This window comes from Lygodium microphyllum, chromosome 29, assembly GCF_053477565.2.
Source record: "Lygodium microphyllum isolate KBCC chromosome 29, Lygodium_microphyllum_v1.1.10, whole genome shotgun sequence".
NCBI classification, from domain to species: domain Eukaryota; kingdom Viridiplantae; phylum Streptophyta; class Polypodiopsida; order Schizaeales; family Lygodiaceae; genus Lygodium; species Lygodium microphyllum.
The window spans coordinates 58,797,575-58,824,926 of record NC_141163.1 but is presented as its reverse complement, the minus strand read 5'-3'; the positions used below and the strand labels follow the sequence as shown (position 1 = coordinate 58,824,926).

The 27,352-nt window shown below is 49.2% G+C and overlaps 2 protein-coding genes across 5 annotated transcripts in view; both read right to left on the bottom strand.

The window, feature by feature from the left end:
* The window catches only part of LOC148010678 (uncharacterized), a 304,057-nt gene that overhangs the window by 11,995 nt on the left and 264,710 nt on the right, over window positions 1-27,352 (bottom strand). The gene's annotated exons all lie outside the window — the stretch shown is intronic.
* The window catches only part of LOC148010680 (uncharacterized), a gene marked incomplete at its 5' end in the record, with an annotated part of 49,637 nt that continues 25,798 nt past the window's right edge, over window positions 3,514-27,352 (bottom strand). The window contains 2 exons of the mRNA XM_087671034.1: window positions 3,514-3,915; window positions 15,496-15,676. Coding sequence (XP_087527160.1) covers window positions 3,514-3,915; window positions 15,496-15,676 — 583 coding nt within the window. The remainder of the gene's footprint in view (window positions 3,916-15,495; window positions 15,677-27,352) is intronic.

Here is a 27,352-nt window from a genome sequence, read left to right as displayed (position 1 = left end):
TCCTGGCTACATCCGTCTTCTATAGGGTTTACTTTCCATTCTGCCCAGTATGCAACAACATGGCCGCGGTTGGACCGCATATACATCATGCAAAATGATGATTTTCTTCCCGAGATGCTCGAAATGAAAGTGTTGCAGCAATATGCCTTGTCGGACCATTTCCCTCTGCAGCTTGAGCTGCTTGCACAACCCATTGCACCTTTCAAGCAATTTCTGGAGAGACTCCCTTTGCGTTTCAACTCGTCTTACTTGAAGCATGCAATCTTTCAGGGCTATATGCAGCAATTGATTGATAGATTCTTCTTGGACTTCTCCTCTCAGGGCACTGCTTCATTTGAAAGATTGCTCTCTAATGTGCAGCGGGTTGCTCGGCAGTATGGGATCTATCATGCCTCTCTTTGTCGGCGGCGTTGACAAGCAGCAGAGGATCTGCTGGCTTTGGTTCGTTCTCTGCTGGTGGACACTCCGGATGATGCATTTCTACTAGCACTGGCAATGCGGGTGGCTGATCTTATTAAAGAGTTTCAGTTGAAATCGTATCAGTAGGCCAATTTGCAACATCTGACGGAGACTTTGCAAGATAGTGCTTGTTAGACTCATAAGTTCTTTCGAGCTCTCCATGTCTCTCCTGCTCGAGAGAATATGACCAGACTCAAGGATGCAGAAGGCCACCTTATCCTGGATCCGCAAACTATTGTGCATATGTGCAGGAATTATTTCCGCGACCTTCTTGGTTCTACTTCTCCACCTTCAGCCCAAATTACTCAGGCCCGTTCGGTTTTTGATGACCTGGTCTGCAATCAGGTTCTGCAGGACATGCAAGCTACAATGGAGTCAGATATTTGTGAGGCAGAGGTTATGGACGTTTTGTTACACTTGCCCAAGGATAAAAGTCCCGGTTGGGATGGTCTCACCAATGAGTTCTTTTAGGCTTTTGCTACCCAACTGGCGAAACCATTGAAGGCTTTGTTTCAGCAGGTGTGGGAAACGGGGATCATGCCTTCCTCATGGAAAGGACTTATTAAACTGCTTCCAAAGGTTCCTTCCCCGTCTATGTTGAAACAGTGGCGCCCAATTTCTTTGATGGGTTCTATGTACAAAATCTTTTCCAAAGTAATGGCGAATCCGCTCCATAAGCATCTCCCTGCCATTGTGCACCCTCTCCAGTATGGTTTCATTAAGGGCCGAAACATTCTGCACAATGTATTAAATGCACAACTAGCAATTGACTATGCAAGGCATTCTAATCAGGAGGTCGTACTGATTCAACTGGACTTGGAAAAGGCTTTTGACTATCTGGACTGGTCTTTCGTTGCTGAACTTATGTCTGCTATGGGCTTTGGTGCTCGGATGTCTTGTCTAATCTACACCATCAGTGCTGCGGCGTCTTCGCGAGTCATGCAAAATGGAGGTGTTACTGAGCCATTTGTCCTTGCCCGCTCTGTCAGACAAGGGTGCCCTTTGAGCCCTCTCTTCTTTGCCCTTGCGACTCATCCAATTCTTTCGATGTTATCTCATATGGCAGCTTCTACTCAGTTGGCCGGATTGTCGCTTCCTACTGGACAGCAATTCATTAGTCAATCCTTGGCTGATGATAGCTTTATGATTTTGCGTGCGGACAAGGATAACCTTCGAAAAGCATTGGATGTTTGGGCTCTCTTTGGTCAGGCGTCCGGCCTTTGCATCAATGCGTTCAAATCAGCCATTCTCAGCTGCACGGAGTCGGATTTGCAGTCCTTGGACTGGCAGGGTATGGTTGTTCCTCGTGGCTCCATTGTTAGGCATCTTGGGTATCCTTTGGGTGTTGATGTTTCCCCAAAGCAGCTTCTGCAGTGGATTTCTCAGAAAATGGTGGCTAAGTTTCTGTATTGGAAGTCTCAGGCCTGGCCCTTCCATGTTCGCCTCAAAGTAGCCCAGACAATTATGTTGCCAATGCTCACATATTTCTTGCCATTGCTGCCCTGGACTACTACAACTCTGAATGCTCTTACTCAGTCTATTCGTTTCATGCTATGGAAGGACTCATTGCATGCAGGTATTTCCTGGATTTCTTGGTCGCATGCGTGCACCCCCAAACGCATGGGTGGAGGAGTTATTTTAGATGCCCAAACTCACATGCTGGCACTCCGTTGGTCTCTTTTCCGCGCCATGTGCTCGGATCATCATCCATGGGTCGTTATAGCCCGTTATTTCCTTGAGGACCATGGGCTTCTGCATGGCAATACCCAAATCCAGAGTTCTTGGTGGCATGTTCTTAATGCTGATTCGCGGTTCTCCAGTTCTTCTTCATCGCTGCTTACTCATTTGGTATGTTCCTGGAAATTGGTCCTGCAGAAGGCTCAGTGGCATCGAGCGGAGGATTGCTTAGCTACTAACTCTTTTCAATCGGAATTGCTGGCAGTCTCGCGTTTACTTTCATGGAAAGGTAAACACGAGCTTAGACCACAATTCAACCGGATGGCACGTTTGGGCTTATCTTCAGTCGCGGATGCCACCCTTGCCAGTCGCAATGTGCTAATATCGTTTCGTATAGCTAGGAGACTTTTCAGGATCCCTCGTGGATATAGGCATTTATGGGAACAGCTTTTGACTGAATTTAAGCAAAGCTTCTGCTAACCAGGTGTATCATCTTCTGATTAAAGATCATCAATGGCTGGTTACTAAAGCGAATGCTTTATGGGGATTGCGTAAATCCCGGTCATGGTGGAGGGCAACTGTGATGGAGGGCTGGTTGAACAAGACACCCTTCAAATATAAGGTCTTTCTTTGGAGAGTGATGATTGGTGGTCTTCCGCTTGCTTCAGCTCTTTCCAAGCGACGAATCTCCAATGGCAACTGTTTCTTTTGCACCACTACTGTGGAATCAGCCTGGCACCGATTTATTTCTTGCCCCATCGCTAAGAAAGTCTGGTTATTTTTGTCGGCTGTTTGGCGAGGGGTGGTTGGTTTCACCCTACGCCCCTTTGATTGGGTTTTTGGGCAGCCTAAATACCCCACTCCGGCACAGCCACATATGAAGCTCATGTATCACTTTCTTCGATATTGGGGCTGTTGGCATAACTGGACCATTCGGAATGCTTTCCTTTTTGATTCCGCCTATAATGTTCAGCGGCATATTGCTAGGCTTAAGGGCCTCTTGTATTGGAAGTTAGATCTTCTCCAGCATTCTGACATGCTCTCTAGGGAGAACTTACGTCCCTGGCATATGGCAATTTCCTCCGCGTCTTTGCCATGACTTTGTAACTTGTAGTACTGGAACCTCTTCACATGATGGCTTAGATTGTCATCATGTATCTTGTAATCAAGTAATCTTGTATTTTTTTCGTAATTAATACAATTACCTTTTACGAAAAGAGAGAGAGAGAGAGAGAGAGAGAGAGAGAGAGAGAGAGAGAGAGAGAGAGAGAGAGAGAGAGAGAGAGAGAGAGAGAGAGAGAGAGAGAGAGAGAGAGAGAGAGAGAGAGAGAGAGAGAGAGAGAGAGAGAGAGACGAGGAGATGGCGGATCCCGTGACCTAGCGTCCAGGTCGTCGCCTCGGTGCAGCCGCTGAACCTGTCGATCGTCGCTGCGCCCGTTTGTCCCTGCGCCCGTCTGCACCTGTCCTTCGTACGCCTGTCGCAGCAGCCGTCGCCCGTCTGTACCTGCGCCTGTCACGCTTGCCACGTCGTCTGTACCTGCGCTCGCCTACGTCCACACCTAGCGTCTGCCCGCCTTCGTCAAACGCTGATGTCTGCCACGCCTGACGAACGCTCCCCGTCGCCTCTACCTGCTGGACCTGACGTCTGCCCGCCTCACGCCTGACATCTGCCCCGCCTGTCAAACGCTGCCCGTCACCGGTACCTGCAGCGCCCTGCAACTCTGCACCGCCTGTGCCTGACCCCTTGACACCGCGTGTGAAGACAGCAGTATGGCTGGCCTGGATTTGGATTTTCTTGACCGGACGGTGGCAGCCCTTGGCCCTGATTCCGATGCAGAGGAGCCGGAAGATATGGTGCCATGCACGGAGGAGTTGCCGCCGAGTTCTGAATTGCCGCCTGCCGGCAAACGCTCCAAGCATACGCCTGATGAGCCAATGAGTCCTCCGGAACGCTCCTATGCGCAAGTGGCCTCTGATCCTGTGGATTCGCAGGAAATTGACTGGGAGTATTTGCTGGACTTCGCCAACACTCTGCTCGGGGATTATGTCCAGCATAATACCGAATCTTTTTCTGTTGCGGGAACGGATGATATGCTGGAAGCCACGGTGGACCCCAAATCAGTCTTGCGATCCTTCTCGGTGTTCTATGACCGTGCAGTTATACTTTTCTTCACTGGCAGGATCCCAGTGATTTCGCATATTCGCCAGTGGTTGCACCATCTATTGCAAGGGGAGTCTGTTGAGGAGATCTTCCTTGGACCTCGCGGCTTTTATGAGGTCCTGCTGAAATCGGAAACGCATCGCGCTGAGCTCCTGTCCAAGTTGCCGCTATTCTTTGATCGCCGCTTGGTCCATGTTGTGCCATGGCGCCCCATGGCCGACTTCCAGCGTCTGCTTCAACGCGAATGCCCGGTGTGGGTGGAGGTGGAAAACTGTCCGGCGGTCTATTGGCCCATGTTGAAGGATAAGATGGCAGTTGTGGGAACAGTGCTGGTTCCCCCAAGCTTCCGGGCGATGAACCGCAACCGTTTATGCATGCTATGGGACACGGCCAGGAAAAGGCCCGCGTGGCTTCGCCTCAATTGTTCGGGCATGCATCCTTTGTATTTTCGCTTAAAATGGGGCAACTTTGCGGGCCACTGCTTTTCATGTGGTAAATTGGGGCATTTCATGGCCGAATGCCCTGAAAAGCAATCGTCTTCGGAGGATGCGCAGGTTGTGCTGTCCAAGGACGACGTGGTGCTTGATGCCACGCCCCAGGAAGCCCTTCAGTCTCCTCATGTCATGGATAAAGGCAAACAACAGGTCCTGAGTGTGGATTCCCGTCGCACTGACTGGATTGAGGCACGTCCCAAAAAAGGTAAAAAGTTGGATGCAGGCCTGGCGGATCCTGGGCCTCCCGCTTCCCAGGATTCCGTGCGCACGTATACGCGCCGGAAAGAAATGGCCACTTCACAGCAGGCTGCGCGTCCTACGGCCCCGTCTGCCCCCCGTAATCAGTCTCCAAGGAGAGCCTATACCGACGGCCCCAAAGGCCCACCTGCCAAGCTGGCGTTCAATGCCAAAGGAAATGTTATTACACCCTGGGATCGGCGTTATCCCCGCCCCTCTCCCAAGGCAGTGGATTTCCCTTCTACCTCCAAAGCAGGTCGCCAGAATTCTTTTGCAGTATTGGCTAATTTTCTGGATGAGGGTGTCCTGGATGCTCTCGCGGAAAAGGTGAAATCGAGGCAGCAGGCGCCTCGTTCCTGACTTCCTTCTTTGAGGATACATGAAGATAGCCACGTGGAATGTGCGAGGCATTTGCTCTCCCCATAAGCAACATGCCGTGTGGACCGTCTTGCATGAGAACCAGTGGGATGTATTGTGTGCAGTTGAGCACAAAAGTCACGGTGAAGCAGGAAAAGTGATGGATTGTCATGGATTCCGTCTGTTTTATGCAGGAACCCCTGCTACGCACTATTCAGGCGTGCTGATGATTGTCCATGAGAAATATCAGCCTGTCCTTGTTAAAAATGATGTGCAGGGCCGCTTTCTGGTGATCGAAGTCTTATTTGAAGGAGAGATTTTATGGCTGTTGGGCCTCTATGCTCCGAATGATCCCGCATCCCGACGGGATCTTTGGTCCACTTTGCAGGGCTCCATGTCACTCGGCCGAAGGGGGTTTTTGATGGGAGATTTCAATATGTGTGTTGACTCTTCTCAGTCCACTTCAGGGCATTCGGTAATGGATACGCCGGAAAGCCGGGTGTGGAGTTCCTTTGCTTTGCACGTACTCAAGCAAGATCTTTGGTCGTGGCTTCACCCTTCTTTTTCAGGGTTTACTTTTCATTCCGCACAATATGCAACTACCTGGTCGCGACTGGACAGAATGTATATCATGCAGGGCGATGATTTTCTTCCCGAAAAACTGGAAATGAAGGTCTTGCAGCAATATGCGTTGTCGGATCATTTCCCCCTCCAGCTTGAGATGCGGGCACACTCTATTGCACCTTTTGTGCAATTGCTGGATAGGCTCCCTTTACGTTTCAACTCCTCTTATTTGAAGCATTCAATTTTCCAGGGCTATATGCAGCAGCGGATTGAGAGGTTCTTATTGGACTTCGCCTCTGAGGGCTTGCCTTCCTTTGCACGACTGCTCTCTAATGTGCAGCGGGTTGCTCGCCAGTATGGGATCCATCATGCCTCGCTTTGCCGCCGACGTCGACATGCAGCAGAAGACTTACTGGCTTTGGTCCGTTCCTTGCTTCTGGATTCCCCTGATGATGATTTTCTGCTGTCTCTGGAGAGGTGGTTGGCCCATCTTATTCAAGTGTTTCAGTTGAAATCTTATCAACAGGCCAAGCTGCGCAACTTGACGGACACATTGCAAGATAGCGCCTGCCAGTCTCATAAGTTCTTTCGCGCCTTGCATGTGTCTCCGGCTCGCGAAAATATGACCAGACTCCAGGATTCGGAAGGTCGCATGGTCACGGATCCGCAGACCATTGTCACTATGTGCAGAAACTATTTTATGGAACTTCTTGGTTCTTCTTCCTCGCCTTCTAGCCAGGTTACGTATGCCCGCTCGGTCTTCTATCATCTGGTCCGCCAGCAGGTTCCAGTTGATATGCAAGCCACGTTGGAGACGGATATTTGCGAGGAAGAGGTTATGGACGTCTTGTTGCACCTGCCGAAGGATAAAAGTCCTGGCTGGGATGGTCTCACTAATGAATTCTTTCAGACCTCGGCCACGCAGTTGGTGAAGCCATTGGTGGCCATGTTTTAGCAGGTGTGGGAAACGGGGGTCATGCCCTCCTCATGGAAAGAAGGCCTTATCAAACTAATTCCAAAGGTCCCTTCGCCGTCAAAGTTGCAACATTGGAGACCAATCTCTTTGATGGGCTCCATGTATAAAATCTACTCCAAAGTGCTGGCGAATCGACTTCACAAGCACCTTCCAGCTATTATGCATCCTCTCCAATATGGTTTCATTAAGGGCCGCAACATTCTGCATAATATCTTAAATGTGCAAATGGCTATTGACTATGCGCGGCACTCCGGTCAGGAAGTGGTATTGATTCAATTGGACTTGGAAAAGGCGTTTGATTATGTGGACTCGTCTTTCATTGCAGACCTCATGTCGGCTATGGGCTTTGGTACCCGAATGTCCCGATTGATCTACACCATTAGTGCTGAGGCTTCCTCCAGAGTTATGCTTAATGGTGGGGTTACAGAGCCATTTGTCCTTGCACGCTCGGTCAGACAGGGTTGTCCTTTGAGCCCTCTCTTCTTTGCCCTGGCGACTCACCCGGTCCTTTCAATGTTATCCTCCATGGCAGCCTCTGCTCAGCTGGCCGGGCTGTCTCTTCCGTTGGGTCAACACTTCGTTAGCCAATCTTTGGCTGATGACACCTTTATGATTTTGCAGGCGGATAGGGACAACATTCGAAGGGCATTAGATGTTTGGACACTCTTTGGTCAGGCCTCTGGGCTTCGCATCAATGCCCTTAAGTCAGCCATTCTCAGTTGTACTACAGTCCCTAGGCTGGCAAGGCCAGGTGGTTTCCCGTGGCTCCATTGTCAGGCATCTTGGATACCCATTGGGGGTGGATGTACGGCCAAAAGACCTGCTGGAGTGGATTTCACAAAAACTGGCGGCGAAGTTTATGTACTCGAAGTCGCAAGCGTGGCCATTCCATGTCCGCCTCAAAGTGGCCTAGACAATCATGCTACCAATGCTCACGTATTTCCTGCCTTTGTTGCCATGGACGCCTACTACTTTGAAGGCCCTCACTCATCCCATCCGTTTCATGCTGTGGAAGAGGGATTCACTGCAGGCCGGCATTTCGTGGATTTCATGGTCACATGCATGTACCCCTAAGCGCATGGGTGGTGGAGCTATTTTGGATGCACACACTCATATGTTAGCTCTCTGTTGGTCCCTTTTCCGTGCCATGTGTGTGGATCATCATCCATGGACCATCATAGCCCGTTATTTTCTTGAGGACAACGGGCTCCGCCATGGCAACACACGGCTTCGGACCTCCTGGTGGCATGTCCTTAATGCTGACTCTCGTGTTTCTAGTCCCTCTTCCTCTTTGTTACTGCACTTGGTCGGCTCTTGGAAAGTGGTGCTCCAAAAGGCCCGTTGGCACCCAGTAGGGGACCGCTTGCAGACTAATTCCTTTCAGCTGGAATTGTTGGCAGTATCGAGACTCCTTTCATGGGAAGATAAACATCAGCTCAGACCAAGATTTAATCGCATGGCCCGTTTAGGTATGACGTCGGTTGCGGATGCTACCCTTGCCACTCGCAATGTCCTCGTATCGTTTCGGACTGCTCGGCGACTCTTCAAGATCCCGCGTGGATATCGTGATTTATGGGAGCAGCTTTCGTCGGAGCTTCAGGGTAGGCAACCCTTTCCTGCCTTGGCTGTGGATCGCCTGTGGCAGGACTGGGACCTTGCAGGCCGCCTGAGTCTGGAAAAGGCCTCTACTAAGCAGGTGTATCATCTTCTTGTTCAAGATCACCAATGGCTGGGAGAGAAAGCTAATACTGTTTGGGGACTGCGGAAATCGGTGTCATGGTGGCAGAAAACGCTGATGGAGGGCTGGCTAAATAAGACACCTTTCAAATGCAAGGTTTTTCTTTGGCGGGTCATGATTGGTGGTCTTCCTCTGGCCTCGGCCCTTGCCAAGCGTCGCATCTCGAATGGCAATTATTTCTTCTGTACCACACCGGCGGAATCGGCTCGACATCGTTTTCTCTCTTGCCCGCTCGCCAAGAATATCTGGTCACTCTTGTCGCACATTTGGCGCGCGGTGGTGGGGTCCTCGCTAACTCCTTTCGACTGGGTTTTTGTGCGCCCGAAGTATCCCGCACCGCAACAGTTGCATGAGAAGATCTTATTTCACTTTTTCAGATATTGGGGATGCTGGCACATTTGGACCACGCGCAATGCTTTTCTCTTTGATTCGGCCTCTAATGTACCGCGACATATTGCCAGGCTTAAAGGGCTCTTGCATTGGCAGCTAGATCTCATCCGACACTCCGACGTGCTCCCTCGGGAGGATTTGCATCCGTGGCATATGGCAATTGCCTCTGGGTCGTTGCCATGATTGGTGTAACCTTTTCAGTGCATTACTACGGGGCTTCCCTACACGTTGGCCTAGGGCCCTCGTGTATCTTGTAATCAGAAAAAAGAGAAAGAGAAAGAAAGAGAAAACCTCTTCACATGATGGCTTTGTGTCATCATGTATCTTGTAATCCAGTAATCTTGTATTTTTTTTGTAATTAATACAATTACCTTTTACGAAAAAAAGAGAGAGAGAGAGAGAGAGAGAGAGGCCTGTGCTGGCCTGCCTTGTTTCTACCTCTTGTGAGCTCCTGCCTCAGCATCTGACCAGCATAAGTAGTGATACACCATGGATAGTTTGGATATGGCCTTTATAGACCAAACGGTGGCAGCTCTTGGTCCGGATTCTAATACAGAGGAACCAGAGGATATGGTTCCTTGCACAGAGGAGATGCCCCCTGATCTTGACTTCCAGCCTGCGGGCAAACGCACCAAGTATACTTCGGAAGAGATCATGGATCCTCAGGAACGCTCTTATGCTTAGGTTGCCTTGGATTCTGTGGATTCTCAGGATGTTGACTGGGAACATTTGCTGGAGTTTTCCAACACTCTGCTTGGCGATTATATTCAGCATAATCATGAAGCGTTTTCTGACTCTGCCACCACTGAAGATGTTCTGGAAGCCATTGTGGACCCGAAAAATGTTTTGCGCTCATTTTCCGTGTTTTATGAACGTGCTGTTATACTCTTTTTCACTCGGAAGCTCCCGATGCTTTCCCGTATTCCCCAGGGCTGCACAGTCTGCTACAAGGAGAATGTGTTGAAGAGATTTTTGTTGGGCCCCGAAGCTTTTATGAGGTGCTGTTGAAATCTGAGCAGCATTGTGTTGATCTCCTGTTTAAACTACCATTGTTCTTTGATCGCTGTTTGGTCCATGTTGTGCCATGGCGCCCAATGGCAGATTTTCAGCACCTGCTTCAAAGTGAATGCCCGGTGTGGGTTGAAGTGGAAAATTGTCTGCCGGTCTATTGGCCACTGTTCAAGGATGCCATGGCCATGGTGGGCACTGTTCTGGTCCCCGCGAGCCTCAGGGCTGTGAATCGTAACCGTTTGTGTATGTTATGGGACACTGCTAGGAAAAGGCCTGCTTGGTTACGTCTTAATTGCTTTGGCATGCATCCTTTGCACTTTCGCTTGAAATGGGGTAACTTTGCTGGGCATTGCTTTTCGTGTGGAAAATTGGGGCATTTTATGACTGAATGCCCAAAGAAGCAACCGACTTCAGATGCTGAGCATGATGTGCTGCCGATGGAAGATATGGTGCTTGATGCTCCGTCGCAGGATGCAACCCAGCTGCCTAAAGTTGTGGATAAAGGTAAATAACATGTTTCGGGTTTGGATTCCCGTGGCAACGACTGGGTAGATGTACGCGCAAAAAAAGGTAAAAGGTTTGATGCTGGCATGGCAGATACTGTGCCTACTGCTTCCCAAGCTTCCATACGTACTTATATGCGCAGGAAAGAAATGTTGTCTTCAGAGCACACTGCTCATGCTATGGTTTCTCCTGCTTCCCGTAATTAGCCTACTAGGAAAGTATATACGGATGGTCCAAAGGGTCCACCTGCTAAGTTGGCTTTTGATACTAGAGGAAACGTGATTACACCATGGGATCGGTGTTATCCCCGTTCCATCCCCAAGACAGTGGATATACCGTCCACCTCCAAATCTGGCTGTCAGAACTCTTTTGCCGTGTTAGCTGATTTTTTGGATGAGGGAGTCCTTGATATTCTAGCAGAAAAGGTTAAATTGAGGCAAGCTGTGTCTCATACCTGATTTTCCTTTTGAATACACATGAAGATAGCCATGTGGAATGTGCGAGGCATTTCTTCTCGCCATAAGCAACATGCCATGTGGACTGTGTTGCATGAGAATTAGTGGGATGTCTTGTGTGTTGTTGAGCACAAGAGTCATGGTGAAGCAGGAAAAGTTGTGGATTGTCATGGATTTCGCCTGTTTTATGCGGGGACACATGCCATGCATTATTCTGGTGTACTTATGATTGTACACGAGAAATATCAGCCTGTTCTTCTTAAAAATGATGTACATGGCCATTTTGTGGTGATTGAACTTTTATTTGAAGGAGAGATCTTATGGTTACTTGGCCTTTATGCTCCGAATGATCCTTTATCCCGCCGGGATCTTTGGAATACTTTTAAGTCCTCCTTGTCACTTGGCAGGCGGGGTTTTTTGATGGGGGATTTTAATATATGTGTTGCTTCTTCACAGTCCACATCAGAGCATTCGGTGATGAACGCTCCGGAACATCGTGTGTGGAATGCGTTTGCTCTTGCCGTACTTAAGCAAGATCTTTGGTCTTGGCTACACCCTTATTCTACCGGGTTTACTTTCCATTCTGCATAGTATGCAACTACATTGTCGCGGTTGGACTGCATGTACATCATGCAGAATGATGATTTTCTTCCTGAGATGCTTGAAATGAAAGTGTTGCAGCAATATGCCTTGTCGGACCATTTCCCTCTACAGCTTGAGATGCTTGCACAACCCATTACACCTTTTAAGCAGTTTCTGGATCAACTCCCTTTGCGCTTCAACTCGTCTTATTTGAAGCATTCAATCTTTCAGGGCTATATGCAACAATTGATTGAGAGATTCCTATTGGACTTTTCCTCTAAGGGCAATGCGTTGTTTGAACGATTGCTCTCTAATGTGCAGCAGGTTGCTCGGCAGTATGGGATCCATCATGCTTCTCTTTGTCGGCGGAGTCGACAAGCAGCGGAGGACTTACTGGCTTTGGTTCATTCTCTGCTGGTGGACACTCCAGATGATGTATTTTTGCTGCCACTAGCGATGCTTTTGGCTGATCTTATTAAAGAGTTTCAGTTGAAATTCTATCAGCAGGCCAAATTGCAAAATTTGAATGAGACTTTGCAAGATAGTGCTTGTCAGACTCATAAGTTCTTTCGAGCTCTACATGCATCTCCTGCTCGAGAAAATATGACTAGACTCCAGGATCTAGAAGGTCAAATGGTCATTGATCCTCAGACTATTGTGATCATATGCAGGAATTATTTTCTCGACCTGCTTGGTTCTTCTCCTTCACCTTCTGACCAAGTTACTCATGCACGTTCAGTTTTCTATGATTTGGTCCGCAATCAGGTTCCACATGACATGCAAACTACTTTGGAGACAGATATTTGTGAGGCAGAGGTTATGGATGTTTTGCTACACCTGCCCAAGGATAAAAGTCCCGGTTGGGATGGTCTCACCAATGAATTCTTTGAGGTTTATGCTACTCAACTAGTGAAACCATTGACGACTATGTTTCAGTAGGTTTGGGAAATGGGGTTCATGCCTTCCTCATGGAAAGAAGGTCTCATCAAACTGCTTCCCAAAGTTCCTTCGCCGTCAATGTTGAAACATTGGGGACCAATTTCTTTGATGGGTTCGATGTATAAAATCTTTTCCAAAGTGATGGCGAATCGGCTCCACAAGCATCTTCCGGCCATTGTGCATCCTCTTCAATATGGTTTCATTAAGGGCCGAAACATTTTGCATAATATCTTAAATGTGCAAATGGCTATTGACTATGCAAGGCACTCTAATCAGGAAGTGGTATTGATTCAATTGGACCTGGAAAAGGCGTTTGATTATTTAGACTAGTCTTTCATTGCAGATCTTATGTCTACTATGGGTTTTGGCACTCGGATGTCCAGATTGATCTACACTATTAGTGCTGCGGCTTCTTCGCGAGTTATGCTAAATGGCAGTGCTACCAAGCCATTTGTCCTTGCACGCTCTGTGCGACAAGGTTGCCCTTTGAGACCTCTCTTCTTTGCCCTTGCGACTCATCCGGTTCTTTCGATGTTGTCTTCTATGGCAGCTTCGACTCATTTGGCCGGATTGTCGCTTCCTTCTGGACAACACTTTATTAGTCAATCTTTGGCTGATGATAGTTTTATGATTTTACGGGCGGACAAGGATAATCTTCGCAAAGCATTGGATATTTGGATTCTCTTTGGACAGGCGTCTGGTCTTCATATCAATGCTTTCAAATCAGCCATTCTTAGTTGCACGGAGTCAGATTTACAGTCATTGGGCTGGCAGGGACTGGTGGTTCCCCATGGTTCCATTGCCAGGTATCTTGGGTACCCTTTGGGTGTTGATGTTCGGCCAAAGGAACTATTAGAGTGGATTTCACAGAAATTGGCAGCTAAGTTTCTGTATTGGAAGTCGCAGGCTTGGCCCTTCCATGTTCGCCTCAAAGTGGCTCAGCAAATTATGTTGCCAATGCTCACATATTTCTTGCCTTTGCTGCCTTGGACTGCTACTACTTTGTATGCTCTTACTCAGTACATTCGCTTCATGTTATGGAAGAAGGACTCCTTGCATGCAGGCATTTCATGGATTTCTTGGTCGCATGCATGTACTCCCAAACGCATGGGTGGTGGGGCTATTTTGGATGCCGAAACTCATATGCTAGCACTTCGTTGGTCTCTTTTTCGTGCCATGTGCTTGGATCATCACCCGTGGGTCGTTATAGCCCATTATTTTCTTGAGGATCACGCGCTTGTGCATGGTAATACCCAAATTCGGAGCTCCTGGTGGCATGTTCTTAATGCAGATTCTCGGTTTTCTAGTCCTTCCTCATCCCTGCTTACTCATTTGGTAGGCTCCTGGAAATTAGTCCTCCAGAAGGCTCGGTGGCATCCAGCGGAGGACCGCTTACATGCAAACTCTTTTCCATTGGAATTGTTGGCAATCTCGCGATTACTTTCTTGGGAAGGCAAACATGAGCTCAGACTAAAATTTAACCGCATGGCACGTTTGGGCTTGACTTCAGTTGCGGATGCCACCCTTGCCAGTCGCAATGTATTGATATCATTTCGTACAGCCAGGAGGCTTTTCAAAATCCCTCGTGGATACCTTGATTTATGGGAACAGCTTTTGCTAGTGCTCCAGAGCAAACAACCGTTTTCTACCCTTGCTTTGGATCGTCCTTGGCAGGATTGGGACCTTGCAGATCGCTTGAATTTGGAAAAAGCCTCAGCTAACTAGGTGTATCATCTTCTGATTAAAGATCATCAATGGCTGGTTACTAAAGCTAATACTGTATGGGGATTGCATAAATCTCAGTCATGGTGGAAGGCAACTGTGATGGAGGGCTGGTTGAACAAGACACCTTTCAAATGCAAGGTCTTTCTTTGGAGGGTCATGATTGGTGGTCTTCATCTTGCTTCCGCCCTTTCCAAGCGTCGCATCTCTAATGGCAACTGTTTCTTTTGCACCGCCAGTGTGGAATCAGCCCGTTATCGATTTATTTCTTGCCCTCTCACGAAGAATATCCAGTCACTCTTGTCAGTGGTTTGGCGAGTAGTGGTTGGGTTCTCCCTAAGCCCTTTTGATTGGGTTTTTGTACAGCCCAAATACCCCACACCGGCACAGTCGCATATGAAGATCTTGTTTCACTTTCTTAGAGACTAGGGCTGCTGGCACAATTGGACCACTCGAAATGCCTTTCTTTTTGATTTGGCCTCTAATGTTCTGGGACATATTGCGAGGCTTAGAGGTCTCCTGCATTGGCAATTGGATCTCATTCGGCACTCTGACTTACTCCCTCGGGAGGACTTACTTCCCTGGCATATGGCAATTTCCTTTGTGTCTTTGCCATGAATTTTTGTAACTCGATAGCTTAGAGCCATCATGTATCTTGTAATCATGTCAACTTGTACCTTTTTTTCGTAATTAATACAATTAACTAGAGAGAGAGAGAGAGAGAGAGAGAGAGAGAGAGAGAGAGAGAGAGAGAGAGAGAGCGCGATGGTGCCCCTGCTTCGTGCCGCCCTGCCATCGCCTGGTACTGCACGCCCTGCCGTCGCCTCGACCTACGCTGTCGAAGACTGAAGACCCGCCTATCTTCACCTCTCGTTCGCGTCCGCACCGTCGTCGCCTGACGTTCCGCCTCTGCTCGTCTGTCGTTTGCGTCTTGTCCGCACCGTCGACGCCTGCAGATCCGCCTGTCTTCGCCTGCCATTCGCGTCTTGTCCCTGCGCCGCCAGCGGAAACCCTAGAGCCCTGCTCCTGACGCCGTCAGCGCGTCCTGCTCCTGACGCCCTGTCCACGGTCGCCCTTGACGCCCTGCTCCTGACGCCCTGTCCACGGCCGCCCTTGACGCCCTGTCCTTGACGCCCTGTTCACGGTCGCCTGCCCTTGACGCCTTGTCCACGGCCGCTGCGTCCCCCGCCCTGCGTTTGGACGGTCCATCGCTTGCGCCCCACACCCACCTGAGCTGCGACCTCTGCGCCTGCCTCTCGCCCCTTCGCCTTGTCAGTTAGGGTTTCGCTGCTGACGGATCCCTGCCCGGCGCCCCAGCCTGTCCCGTCCTGCCGTTGAGACTGCCAGGCCTTTGTTTCGCCCTTCTGCCCCTGCACGGTGACAGGTAAAGCTCTGCTTTCATTAGCTGTCCTTGCAGAGTACACCCCTGGACAGCGCCTCTGTACAGAAAAGAGGGAGAGAGAGAGAGCGGGAGAGAGAGAGGGTCCGTCCTCCTTCGAGATCAAATCGTCATACACGATGGCTGGTTTGGATCTGGATTTCATAGACCAAACAGTGGCAGCACTTGGCCCGGATTCTGATGCTGAGGAACCTGAGGATATGGTTCCGTGCAATGAAGAGATGCCCCCTGGTCCCGACATCCAGCCTGCGGGTAAACGTACCAAGCATACTTCGGAAGAGATATGTGTTCATCAGGATCGTTCCTATGCTCAGGTTGCTTCGGATTCTGTGGACTCTCAGGATGTTGATTGGGAGCATTTGCTGGAATTTGCCAACACTTTGCTTAGCGATTATGTTCAACATAATCAGGAAGTCTTTTCTGACTCTGCACCTGACGATGTTCTGGAAGCCACCGTGGACTCAAAAACTGTCCTACGCTCCTTTTCGGTGTTTTATGATTGCGCTGTGATACTCTTCTTCACTGGTCGAATCCCGCTGCTTTCTCGTATTTGCCAGTGGCTGCACAGTTTGCTACAAGGGGAATGTGTTGAAGAGATTTTTGTTGGCTCCCGAGGTTTTTTTGAGGTCCTGTTGAAATCGGAGACGCACCGTGTTGCTCTCCTGTCTAAACTGCCTTTGTTTTTTGAATGCCGGTTGGTTCATGTGGTTCCATGGCACCCAATGGCAGATTTTCAGCGTCTGCTGCAACGTGAATGCCCTGTGTGGGTAGAAGTGGAAAATTGTCCTGTGTGGGTAGAAGTGGAAAATTGTCCGGCTGTTTATTGGCCACTATTGAAGGATGCTATGGCCGTTGTGGGCACTGTTCTGGTCCCTCCCAGTCTCAGGGCTGTGAATCGCAACCGCTTGTGTATGCTATGGGACACTGCAAGAAAAAGGCCTGCTTGGTTACGCCTCAATTGCTCTGGCATGCATCCGTTACACTTTCGTTTGAAATGGGGCAATTTTGCAGGGCATTGCTTTTCCTGTGGACAGTTGGGGCATTTTATGGCCGAATGCCCGGAACAGCAACACACTTCCGATGTTGGCCATGCTGCGCCGCCCATGGAAGATATGGTGTGTGATGCCCCGTCGCTGGATACTATCCACCAGTCCCAAGTTCTGGCCAAAGGTAAACAACAGGTTTCGGGTCTGGATTCCTGTGCCACTGATTGGGTTGAAGTACGTGCAAAAAAAGGCAATAGGGTTGTTGCTGGCATGGAGAATACTGTGCCTACTACCTCACAAGATTCCATGCGTACATATATGCGCAGGAAGGAAATGTTGTCTTCCGAGCGCTTTGCTCCTGCTATGGTTTCCTCTGCCCCCCGTCATCAGCCCGCCAGGAAAATGTATTCGGATCGTCCAAAGGGTCCCCCCTGCTAAGCTGGCATTTGATACCAGAGGTAACGTCATTACCCCGTGGGACCGTCGTTATCCCCGTTTCAACCCCAAGCCAGCAGATATGCCGTCTACTTCCAAATTTGGTCCTCAGAACTCTTTTGCGGTGTTGGCGGATTTCTTGGACGAGGGAGTCCTGGACATTCTCGCTGACAAAGTCAAATCGAGGCAAGCTGTGCCTCGTACCTGATTTTGTTTTAAATACACATGAAAATAGCCACGTGGAATGTGCGAGGAATTTGTTCCCGACACAAGCAACATGCCATGTGGACTGTATTGCATGAAAATCAGTGGGATGTCCTGTGCGCTGTTGAGCACAAGAGTCACGGTGAAGCCGGAAAAGTGGTGGATTGCCATGGCTTTCGATTGTTTTATGCAGGGACACAGGCCATGCATTATTCGGGTGTGCTCATGATTGTACATGACAAATATCAGCCTGTTCTTATTAAAAATGATGTTCATGGCCGCTTTTTGGTGATTGAAATTTTATTCGAAGGGGAAATCTTATGGTTACTTGGCCTCTATGCTCCGAATGATTCGTTATCTCCTCGGGAGCTTTGGCAGACTTTGCAGACCTCCTTGTCACTTGGCCGACGGGGCTTCTTCATGGGGGATTTCAATATGTGTGTTGATTCTTCCCAGTCCACATCGGAGCATTCGGTAATGGATGCGCCGGAAAGTCGTATGTGGCATGAGTTGGCTCTTGCTGTTCTTAAGCAAGATCTCTGGTCCTGGCTACACCCCTCTTCTACAGGATTTACTTTCCATTCTGCCCAGTATGCAACAACATGGTCGTGATTGGACCATATATATATCATGCAAAATGATGATTTTCTTCCCGAGATGCTCGAAATAAAAGTGTTGCAGCAATATGCCTTGTCGGACCATTTCCCTCTGCAGCTCGAGCTGCTTGCACAACCCATTGCACCTTTCAAGCAATTTCTGGAGAGACTCCCTTTGCGTTTCAACTCGTCTTACTTGAAGCATGCAATCTTTCAGGGCTATATGCAGCAATTGATTGACAGATTCTTCTTAGACTTCTCTTCTCAGGGCACTGCGTCATATGAAAGATTGCTCTCTAATGTGCAGCGGGTTGCTCGGCAGTATGGGATCTATCATGCCTCTCTTTGTCGGCAGCGTCGCAAGGCAGCAGAGGACCTGCTGGTTTTGGTTCGTTCTCTGGTGGTGGACACTCCGGATGATGCATTTCTGCTCGCACTGGCCATGCGGGTGGTTGATCTTATTAAAGAATTCCAGTTGAAATCATATCAGCAGGCCAAACTGCAACATCTGACGGAGACTTTGCAAGATAGTGCATGTCAGACCCATAAGTTCTTTCGAGCTCTCCATGCCTCTCCTGCTCGAGAGAATATGACCAGACTCGAGGATGCAGAAGGCCACCTTATCCTGGATCCGCAGACTATTGTGCATATGTGCAGGAATTATTTCCGTGACCTTCTCAGTTCCACTTCTCCACCTTCAGCCCAAATTACTCAGGCCCGTTCGGTTTTTTATGACCTGGTCCGCAATCAGCTTCCGCAGGACATGCAAGCTACTATGGAGTCCGATATTTGTGAGGCAGAGGTTATGGACGTCTTGTTACACTTGCCCAAGGATAAAAGTCCGGGTTGGGATGGTCTCACCAATGAGTTCTTTGAAGCTTTTGCTACCCAACTGGCGAAACCATTGCAGGCTTTGTTTCAGCAGGTGTGGGAAACGGGGATCATGCCTTCCTCATGGAAAGAAGGCCTTATTAAACTGCTTCCAAAAGTTCGCCATCTAAGTTGACACAGTGACGCCCAATTTCTTTGATGGGTTCAATGTACAAAATCTTTTCCAAAGTAATGGCGAATCAGCTCCATAAGCATCTCCCGGCCATTGTGCACCCTCTACAGTATGGTTTCATTAAGGGCCGAAATATTCTGCACAATGTATTGAATGCTCAACTGGCAATTGATTATGCAAGGCATTCTAATCAGGAGGTAGTACTGATTCAACTGGACCTGGAAAAGGCTTTTGACTATCTGGACTGGTCTTTCGTTGCTGAACTTATGTCTGGTATGGGCTTTGGTCCTCGGATGTCTTGTCTAATATACACCATTAGCGCTGCAGCGTCTTCGCGAGTCATGCTGAACGGAGGTGTTACTGAGCCATTTGTCCTTGCCCGCTCTGTCAGACAAGGGTGCCCTTTGAGCCCTCTATTCTTTGCCCTTGCGACACATTCAGTTCTTTCGATGTTATCTCATATAGCAGCCTCTTCTCAGTTGGCCGGACTGTTGCTTCCTACAGGACAGCACTTCATTAGCCAATCCCTGGCGGATGATACTTTTATGATTTTGCGTGCGGACAAGGATAACCTTCGAAGAGCATTGGATGTTTGGGGCCTCTTTGGTCAGGCGTCCGGCCTTCGTATCAATGCGCTCAAATCAGCCATTCTCAGCTGCACGGAGTCGGATTTGCAGTCCTTGGACTGGCAGGGTCTGGTTGTTCCTCGTGGCTCCATTGTCAAGCACCTTGGATACCCTTTGGGTGTTGATGTTCCCCCAAAGCAGCTTCTGCAGTGGATTTCTCAGAAAATGGTGGCTAAGTTTATGTATTGGAAATCTCAAGCCTGGCCCTTCCATGTTCGCCTCAAAGTGGCCCAGACAATTATGTTGCCAATGCTCACATATTTCTTGCCATTGTTGCCGTGGACTACTACGACTCTGAATGCTCTTACTCAGTCTATTCGTTTCATGCTATGGAAGAAGGACTCATTGCATGCAGGTATTTCCTGGATCTCTTGGTCGCATACGTGCACCCCCAAACGCATGGGTGGCGGAGCTATTTTAGATGCCCAAACTCACATGCAGGCACTCTGTTGGTCTCTTTTCCGCGCCATGTGCTTTGATCATCATCCATGGGTCGATATAGCCCGTTATTTCCTTGAGGGCCATGGGCTTCTGCATGGCAATACCCAAATCCGGAGTTCTTGGTGGCATGTTCTTAATGCTGATTCGCGGTTCTCCAGTTCTTCTTCGTTGCTGCTTACTCATTTGGTATGTTCCTGGAAACACGTCCTCCAGAAGGCTCAGTGGCATCCAACGGAGGATCGCTTAGCTACTAACTCTTTTCAATTGGAATTGCTGGCAGTCTCGCGTTTACTTGCATGGGAAGGTAAACATGAGCTTAGACCACAATTCAACCGGATGGCCCGTTTGGGCTTGTCTTTAGTTGCGGATGCCACCCTTGCCAGTCGCAATGTGCTTATATCTTTTCGTACAGCTAGGAGGCTTTTCAGGATCCGTCGTGGATGTAGGTCTTTATGGGAACAGCTTTTGAGGGTGCTCCAGAGCAGACAACCCTTTCCTGCCCTTGCTTCGGATCATCCCTGGCAAGATTGGGACCTACAAGGCCGGCTGATTTTAAGCAAAGCTTCTGCTAACCAAGTGTATCATATTCTGATTAAAGATCATCAATGGCTAGTTACCAAAGCGAATGCTTTATGGGGATTACGTAAATCCCGGTCATGGTGGAGGGCAACTGTGATGGAGGGCTGGTTGAACAAGACACCCTTCAAATGTAAAGTCTTTCTTTGGAGAGTGATGATTGGTGGTCTTCCGCTTGCTTCGGCTCTTTCCAAGCGACGAATCTCCAATGGCAACTGTTTCTTTTGCACCACTGCTGTGGAATCCGCCCGCCACCGATTTATTTCTTGCCCCATCGCAAAGAAAGTCTGGTTATTTTTATCGGTTGTTTGGCAAGGAGTGGTTGGTTTCACCCTGCGCCCCTTTGATTGGGTTTTCGGGTAGCCCAAATACCCCACTCCTGCACAGCCACATATGAAGCTCATGTATCATTTTCTTTGATATTGGGGCTGTTGGCATAACTGGATCATTCGGAATGCTTTTCTTTTTGACTCCGCCTATAATGTTCAGCGGCATATTGCGAGGCTTAAGGGCCTCTTGTATTGGCAGTTGGATCTTCTCCAGCATTCTGATTTGCTCTGTAGGGAGGACTTACGTCCCTGGCATATGGCAATTTCCTCTGCATCTTTGCCATGACGTTGTAACTTGTAGTACTTAGAACCTCTTCACATGATGGCTTAGATTGTCGTCATGTATCTTGTAATCAAGTAATCTTGTACTTTTTTCGTAATTAATACAATTACCTTTTACGAAAGAGAGAGAGAGAGAGAGAGAGAGTCACTGTGCAGTGACCAGTCACTGCAGTGTGCATTGTGCACTGTGCACTGTAGTCCCAGGCTCCAGCCTCCAGGTCTGTAACCTCGAATCTCAATATTCAGCCTTCAGGTCTGTAGACTGTGAAGTTGTGAACAGTGAAGAGTCTGGACTCTGAAGACTCACTGCAGTCTACACTGCTCAGTGCTCACAGGCTGAAGCCTGAGAGAGAGAGAGAGAGAGAGAGAGAGAGAGATATCTTACCTGATGATCAAAAAGTTTGGGGCAGCAGTATTTCCAAGTGAAATTGGAGAGCAAGAGCATTGAGAGTAGCCAACCATAGCAGCCCCATTAGAACCATTAAGGGAAGAAGGGCCTAATTTTGAGCAACTTTATGATATCGAGGCACATCTCGGTGAATAGAGCACGCCTCTACCTACATCAATAGAGCAAAAGGCCAAGAAGAGGAAGATCTTGCCACCATAGAAAGAATGATTGAGGCCAAAAGGAAAGGTAGGGAGTTGGTTGAATTCATGAGGAGGAAGTTTAATACTAGACCATAAGAAATGCCCGATGTCCAGATGCTGCAAATTGAGGAACAATTGCCTATCAATTGGGCACTGGAATTGAACCATTAGGAGTAGTGGGAGAATGGGTGTAGGCCATTTGAATTTGAATTCTTCTACCCTTCTACCCTGAGTCAAGTGCTGCCTCCACAAGTGGTTGAAGGAGCCATACAGATCTCAAAGAAGATGGTAGATGAGAGGGTAAAAAATCCCACATTATGGAGAAGAGAGCCTACAAAGTATTGGGAAGGTAAGGTCATGGAAGAGCCAAGAAAAGTCAAAGGCTATGAATCCCAACCGTCGCGTTTCGTCGTTTCGCCCCCCGCGTCAGCTTGCGCTCGTCATCGTCCGTCTGGTTGGCGCCATCGTCCGTCTGGTTGGTGCCCGTTCGTCTGGTTGGCGCCCGTTCGCCCGCCCTGCGCGTAGGGTTTCTGCCCGCACCCGACCCCTGCCCTGCGCCGTTGCTGCCTCGCCCGTCCTGCAGCCGGACCTGAGCCCTGTTGACCGTCGCCGCCCCTGCCTTCGTTCGTCGCCTGTCCAGACCTGACATCCTCTGCCCCCCCTGTGGTTCGCCCTCTTGCACGTGCACTGTCAGGGTTGTGCCCTGTCACTCGCGATATTGGGACAGGCTACCTCTAAAGCCGCTGCTCCAGTGCCTGTCCTGTTCTGCCTGAGAAGGCGCGAGAGAGAGAGCGAGAGAAAGAGAGACGCTGCCCTTGCCCGCCAGACTTTTAACGCCTGTAACCTGTTCGTGTGACGTCCTGCGGGTCGTCCTCAGCTGTGTGCGCAACCAGCTTATAGGGGTGCAGCCTTCTAACGCAGCTGACACTGATCTGCACTGTCATTCAGTCCTTCTTCGAGAACAGCTCGTCGTACACGATGGCTGGTTTGGATCTGGATTTCATAGACCAAACGATGGCAGCACTTGGCCCGGACTCTGATGCTGAGGAACCGGAGGATATGGTTCCGTGCCCTGAAGAATTGCCCCCGGGTCCTGACATCCAGCCTGCGGGTAAACGTACCAAGCATACCCCGGCAGAGATAGGTGTTATTCCGGATCGTTCCTATGCGCAGGTTGCTTCGGATTCTGTGGACTCTCAGGAGGTGGACTGGGAGCATCTGTTGGAATTTGCCAACACTCTGCTTGGTGACTATGTTCAACATAATCAGGAAGCCTTCTCTGACTCTGCTCCAGACGATGTTCTGGAAGCTACCGTCGACCTAAAAACTGTCCTGCGCTCCTTTTCGGTATTTTATGATCGCGCGGTGATACTCTTCTTCACTGGTCGCATCCCGCTGCTTTCCCGTATTCGCCAATGGCTGCAGAGTCTGCTACAAGGGGAATGTGTTGAAGAGATTTTTCTTGGATCCCGCGGTTTTTTTGAGGTCCTCTTGAAAACAGAGACGCACCGTACTGCTCTCCTGTCTAAACTGCCTTTGTTTTTTGATCGTCGGTTGGTTCATGTGGTTCCCTGGCGCCCGATGGCAGATTTCCAGCGTCTCCTGCAACGTGAATGCCCTGTGTGGGTAGAAGTGGAAAATTGTCCGGCTGTTTATTGGCCGCTATTGAAGGATGCTATGGCCGCTGTGGGCACGGTTCTGGTCCCTCCCAGTCTCAAGGCTGTGAATCGCAACAGCTTGTGCATGTTATGGGATACTGCAAGGAAACGGCCTGCGTGGTTACGCCTCAATTGCTCTGGTATGCATCCGTTACACTTTCGTTTGAAATGGGGCAATTTTGCAGGCCATTGCTTTTCTTGTGGACAGTTGGGGCACTTTATGGCTGAATGCCCAGAGCAACAACACGTTTCAGATACGGGTCATGTTGCTCCGCCCATGGAAGATATGGTGTGTGATGCTCCGTTGTTGGATAGTATCCACCCGCCCCAAGTTCTGGCCAAAGGCAAACAACAGGTTTCGGGTCTGGATTCCCGTGCCACTGATTGGGTTAAAGTTCGTCCAAAAAAAGGCAACAGGATTGGTGCTGGCATGGAGAGTACTGTGCCTACTACCTCACAAGATTCCATGCGAACCTATATGCGCAGGAAGGAAATGATGTCTTCCGAGCGCTCTGCTCCTGCTATGGTTTCTTCAGCTCCCCGTCATCAGCCCGCCAGGAAAATGTATTTGGATCGCCTAAAGGGTCCACCTGCCCAGCTGGCTTTTGATACAAGAGGCAACGTTATTACTCCGTGGGACCGTCGTTACCCACGTTCCAACCCCAAGCAAGTCGATATGCCGTCAACTTCCAAATCTGATCCTTAGAACTCTTTTGCGGTGTTGGCAGATTTCTTGGATGAGGGAGTCCTGGACATTCTCGCCGACAAAGTCAAATCGAGGCAAGCTGTGCCTCGTACCTGAGTGTGTTTTGTATACACATGAAAATAGCCACGTGGAATGTGCGAGGAATTTGTTCTCGTCACAAGCAACATGCCATGTGGACTGCATTGTATGAGAATCAGTGGGATGTCCTGTGTGCTGTTGAGCACAAGAGTCACAGTGACGCCGGTAAAGTTGTGGATTGCCATGGCTTTCGTTTGTTCTACGCAGGAACACAGGCCATGCATTATTCGGGTGTGCTCATGATTGTACATGCCAAATATCAGTCTGTTCTTATTAAAAATGATGTTCATGGCCGCTTTTTGGTGGTTGAAATCTTATTCGAAGGGGAAATCCTATGGTTACTTGGCCTCTATGCTCCGAATGATTCGTTATCTCGCCGGGAGCTTTGGCAGACTTTGCAGACTTCCTTGTCACTTGGCAGACGCGGCTTCTTCATGTTGGGTATCTCACACGCCTTACTTACGCCTACGCTCATATGGGAGTGTGCGGGTGATCACTAGGACACTGGGGCACTTTTTACTCTCGGTAGGAGAGGTTTTTTCCCCCAGATTATGTGTACTATTTTGTATGTGCTTGTGGTGCACACTTACGGGCACTTACTGTGTTCGGGTGTGAACAACCCCTTATAACCCTAAGGTATAAGGGTTATCATTTGTACTTTCAGCTAACTCTCTATTCAGTACTATTGCATTGGGTATCGTGCTCAACTCTGTCTCTCACTCTCACACTGTCTACTGCACTTCAGCTGCACCTCGATCCTCTCCCATCTGACATTTGGTATCAGAGCTCAGCTCAGAGCAGTCTTCAGTCTGCAGTCTGCAGCCCACTCCAGTTCAGCCAGCCCCCGCCAGTTCTGCCCCAGCCGCCTGTACCTGTGCGTGTCCTGCACAGCGTGCTATCTGTCCTGCACAGCGCGCCCTGCCCAGCGCGCCACCTGTACCTGCGTGCTGCCACCTCTGCCCAGCGTGTCCTCTGTCCTGTGTCTGCCCAGCGTGCCCCTTCGCCTGTCAGTCTGCCTGCGCAGCCTCCCTGCGCTGAGCTAGACTGTGCCGTCAGCTCCAGCTGCCAGCGCGCCACCTGTTTCCACCACTCAGTCCTGGGTGCCGCCTCCTCTGCCCAGCGCGCGCCCAGTCCTGCCTGCGCGTGTCACTGGACCTGCACACCTGTACCTGTGCGTCAGTCCGACTGTACCCAGCAGTCATTACCTCGGGAATCGTGCCCGTCGTCAACACGCAGAGGTAACATTCTGCACTTTTCTTTTACACAGGAGTTCGTGCAACAGGTTCAGGTTCAGCATTGGGAAACGTGCTGAACAGCAGGTTCAGTTTTCAGCATTGGGAAACGTGCTGTGTCAGTCTGTGACACATTGAATGCACATTTTGGGGCTTTTGTAACAGACATTTGTGACAGAAATTTTGGGCAGAAAATTTTGGGGCTTTTGATGTTTTAGTGCTGCTGAGCACTAATTGCACCTTGGGAAGCGTGCATCAGTGACAGTTTTTTTGAAAAAGTACCCTTTGCACATTAATTGCAGACTTGTGTTTGCTGCAATTTCTGGAAATTTGCAGATTTCCAGCCGGTACTGCATTGACATTGCTCAATTGCCTTTTGGGAAATAATGGCAAATCAGGGAGGAGATGTATTCACCTATGTGTCCAAGGAAGACCGATTGGATGGGAACAATTATTCCCTTTGGTCTTTCATGATGAAGAATGTATTAGTGGCAAAAAATTTGTGGGATTATGTCAGTGGAGAGGAAGCACGACCGGGAGTTGTGGCTCCCGCTACTCCTCCTCCAGGAGGACGTGCAAGAGGGCAACCTCAGCCCCCTCCACCTCAGCCCGCTCAGCCACTTCCCCCAAGAACTGCAGCTCAGAAAACTTGGGATACACGGGATGCACAGGCTATGTCGCTGATTGCATTGGCAGTTCAGCGTTCTATCATTCCTCATATTCGTTCAGCAGCTTCTTCACAAGAAGCTTGGTTGATATTGGAGCAGATGTTTGCAGGAAAGAATGAGACTCGCATCTCTTTCTTGAAGAAAGAGCTAGAGACTCTAAAGATGAATGAGGGTGATTCTATGCAGGATCATCTCAACAAAATTCAGGACTTGCGGGAGCAACTCATGAATGTGGATGAATACTACTCAGATGCGCAGCTGATTTCTACGACATTGAATTCACTGCCTCCCTCTTACTTGGCTTTTCATACTGCCTTGAACCTCACTATGAGGATTTCGAAAGAGCCCATCACTTTCATTCAGCTTGTCAGTTTGCTTCTAGAGGAGGAACAAACTAGACGGAACAGTGGTGTGGATGGTATAGCCTCTGAGCAGGCTTTTATGTCAAGGCAGAAGGGTAAAAACAGCCAAGGGAAAAATGCTTCGCAGAGTTCTGGTAGTAGTAACACTTCACAGACAAGTCAGAAACAGGGGGGCACGCAAGCCAAGAAAGGAAAATGCCATTACTGCAAGAAGCCTGGCCACTACATCACTGAGTGCAGGAAGCGCATCGCCAAAGAGAAGAAGAAGGAGTCAGGGATGTCTGTTTCTGCAGCTCCTTCCACTGCCAGTGAGTCCGCGTCCTTTGTTGCAGACAGGGACTATTGTTTTTACACTTGCAGTTATGATGTCTCTTGGGCTGATAGAGCATTTAGCTCTACAGAAGATGCTGACACTTGGTTCTTTGACAGTGGTGCTTCACGGCATATCACATCTCGTAGAGATTTGTTTGCTTCTCTTGGTGCACCTCCCGTTGGGAAGTCTGTTCAGTGTGCTAATAATGCATCATACCCTGTTCGTGGTATTGGGGAGATTCAGCTTACAGCCATTGATGGCTCTATTCTCCGCCTACAGGATGCTTTGTATGTGCCTGGCATTAAGAAGAATCTGCTTTCCATTTCTTCTATGGCACGTTGTGGTTTGCAGGTCACCTTTGATGATGACCGTTGCATGGTCCGTGACAAGGAACACATGACATTGGTCTTGACAGGTTCTCTGTGTCATGGGTTATATGAGTTGGATGCTCTTTCGGTAGATTAGTCTGCATATTTGACATCCACTCTTACTCCTGCTATGTTAGAGGCAGAGTTATGGCATGCTCGTTTGGGGCATGTAAACTATGGCAGCTTGATGTTATTACAGCGTACTCAGATGTTGGATGGATTACCTCTCTTGGAGA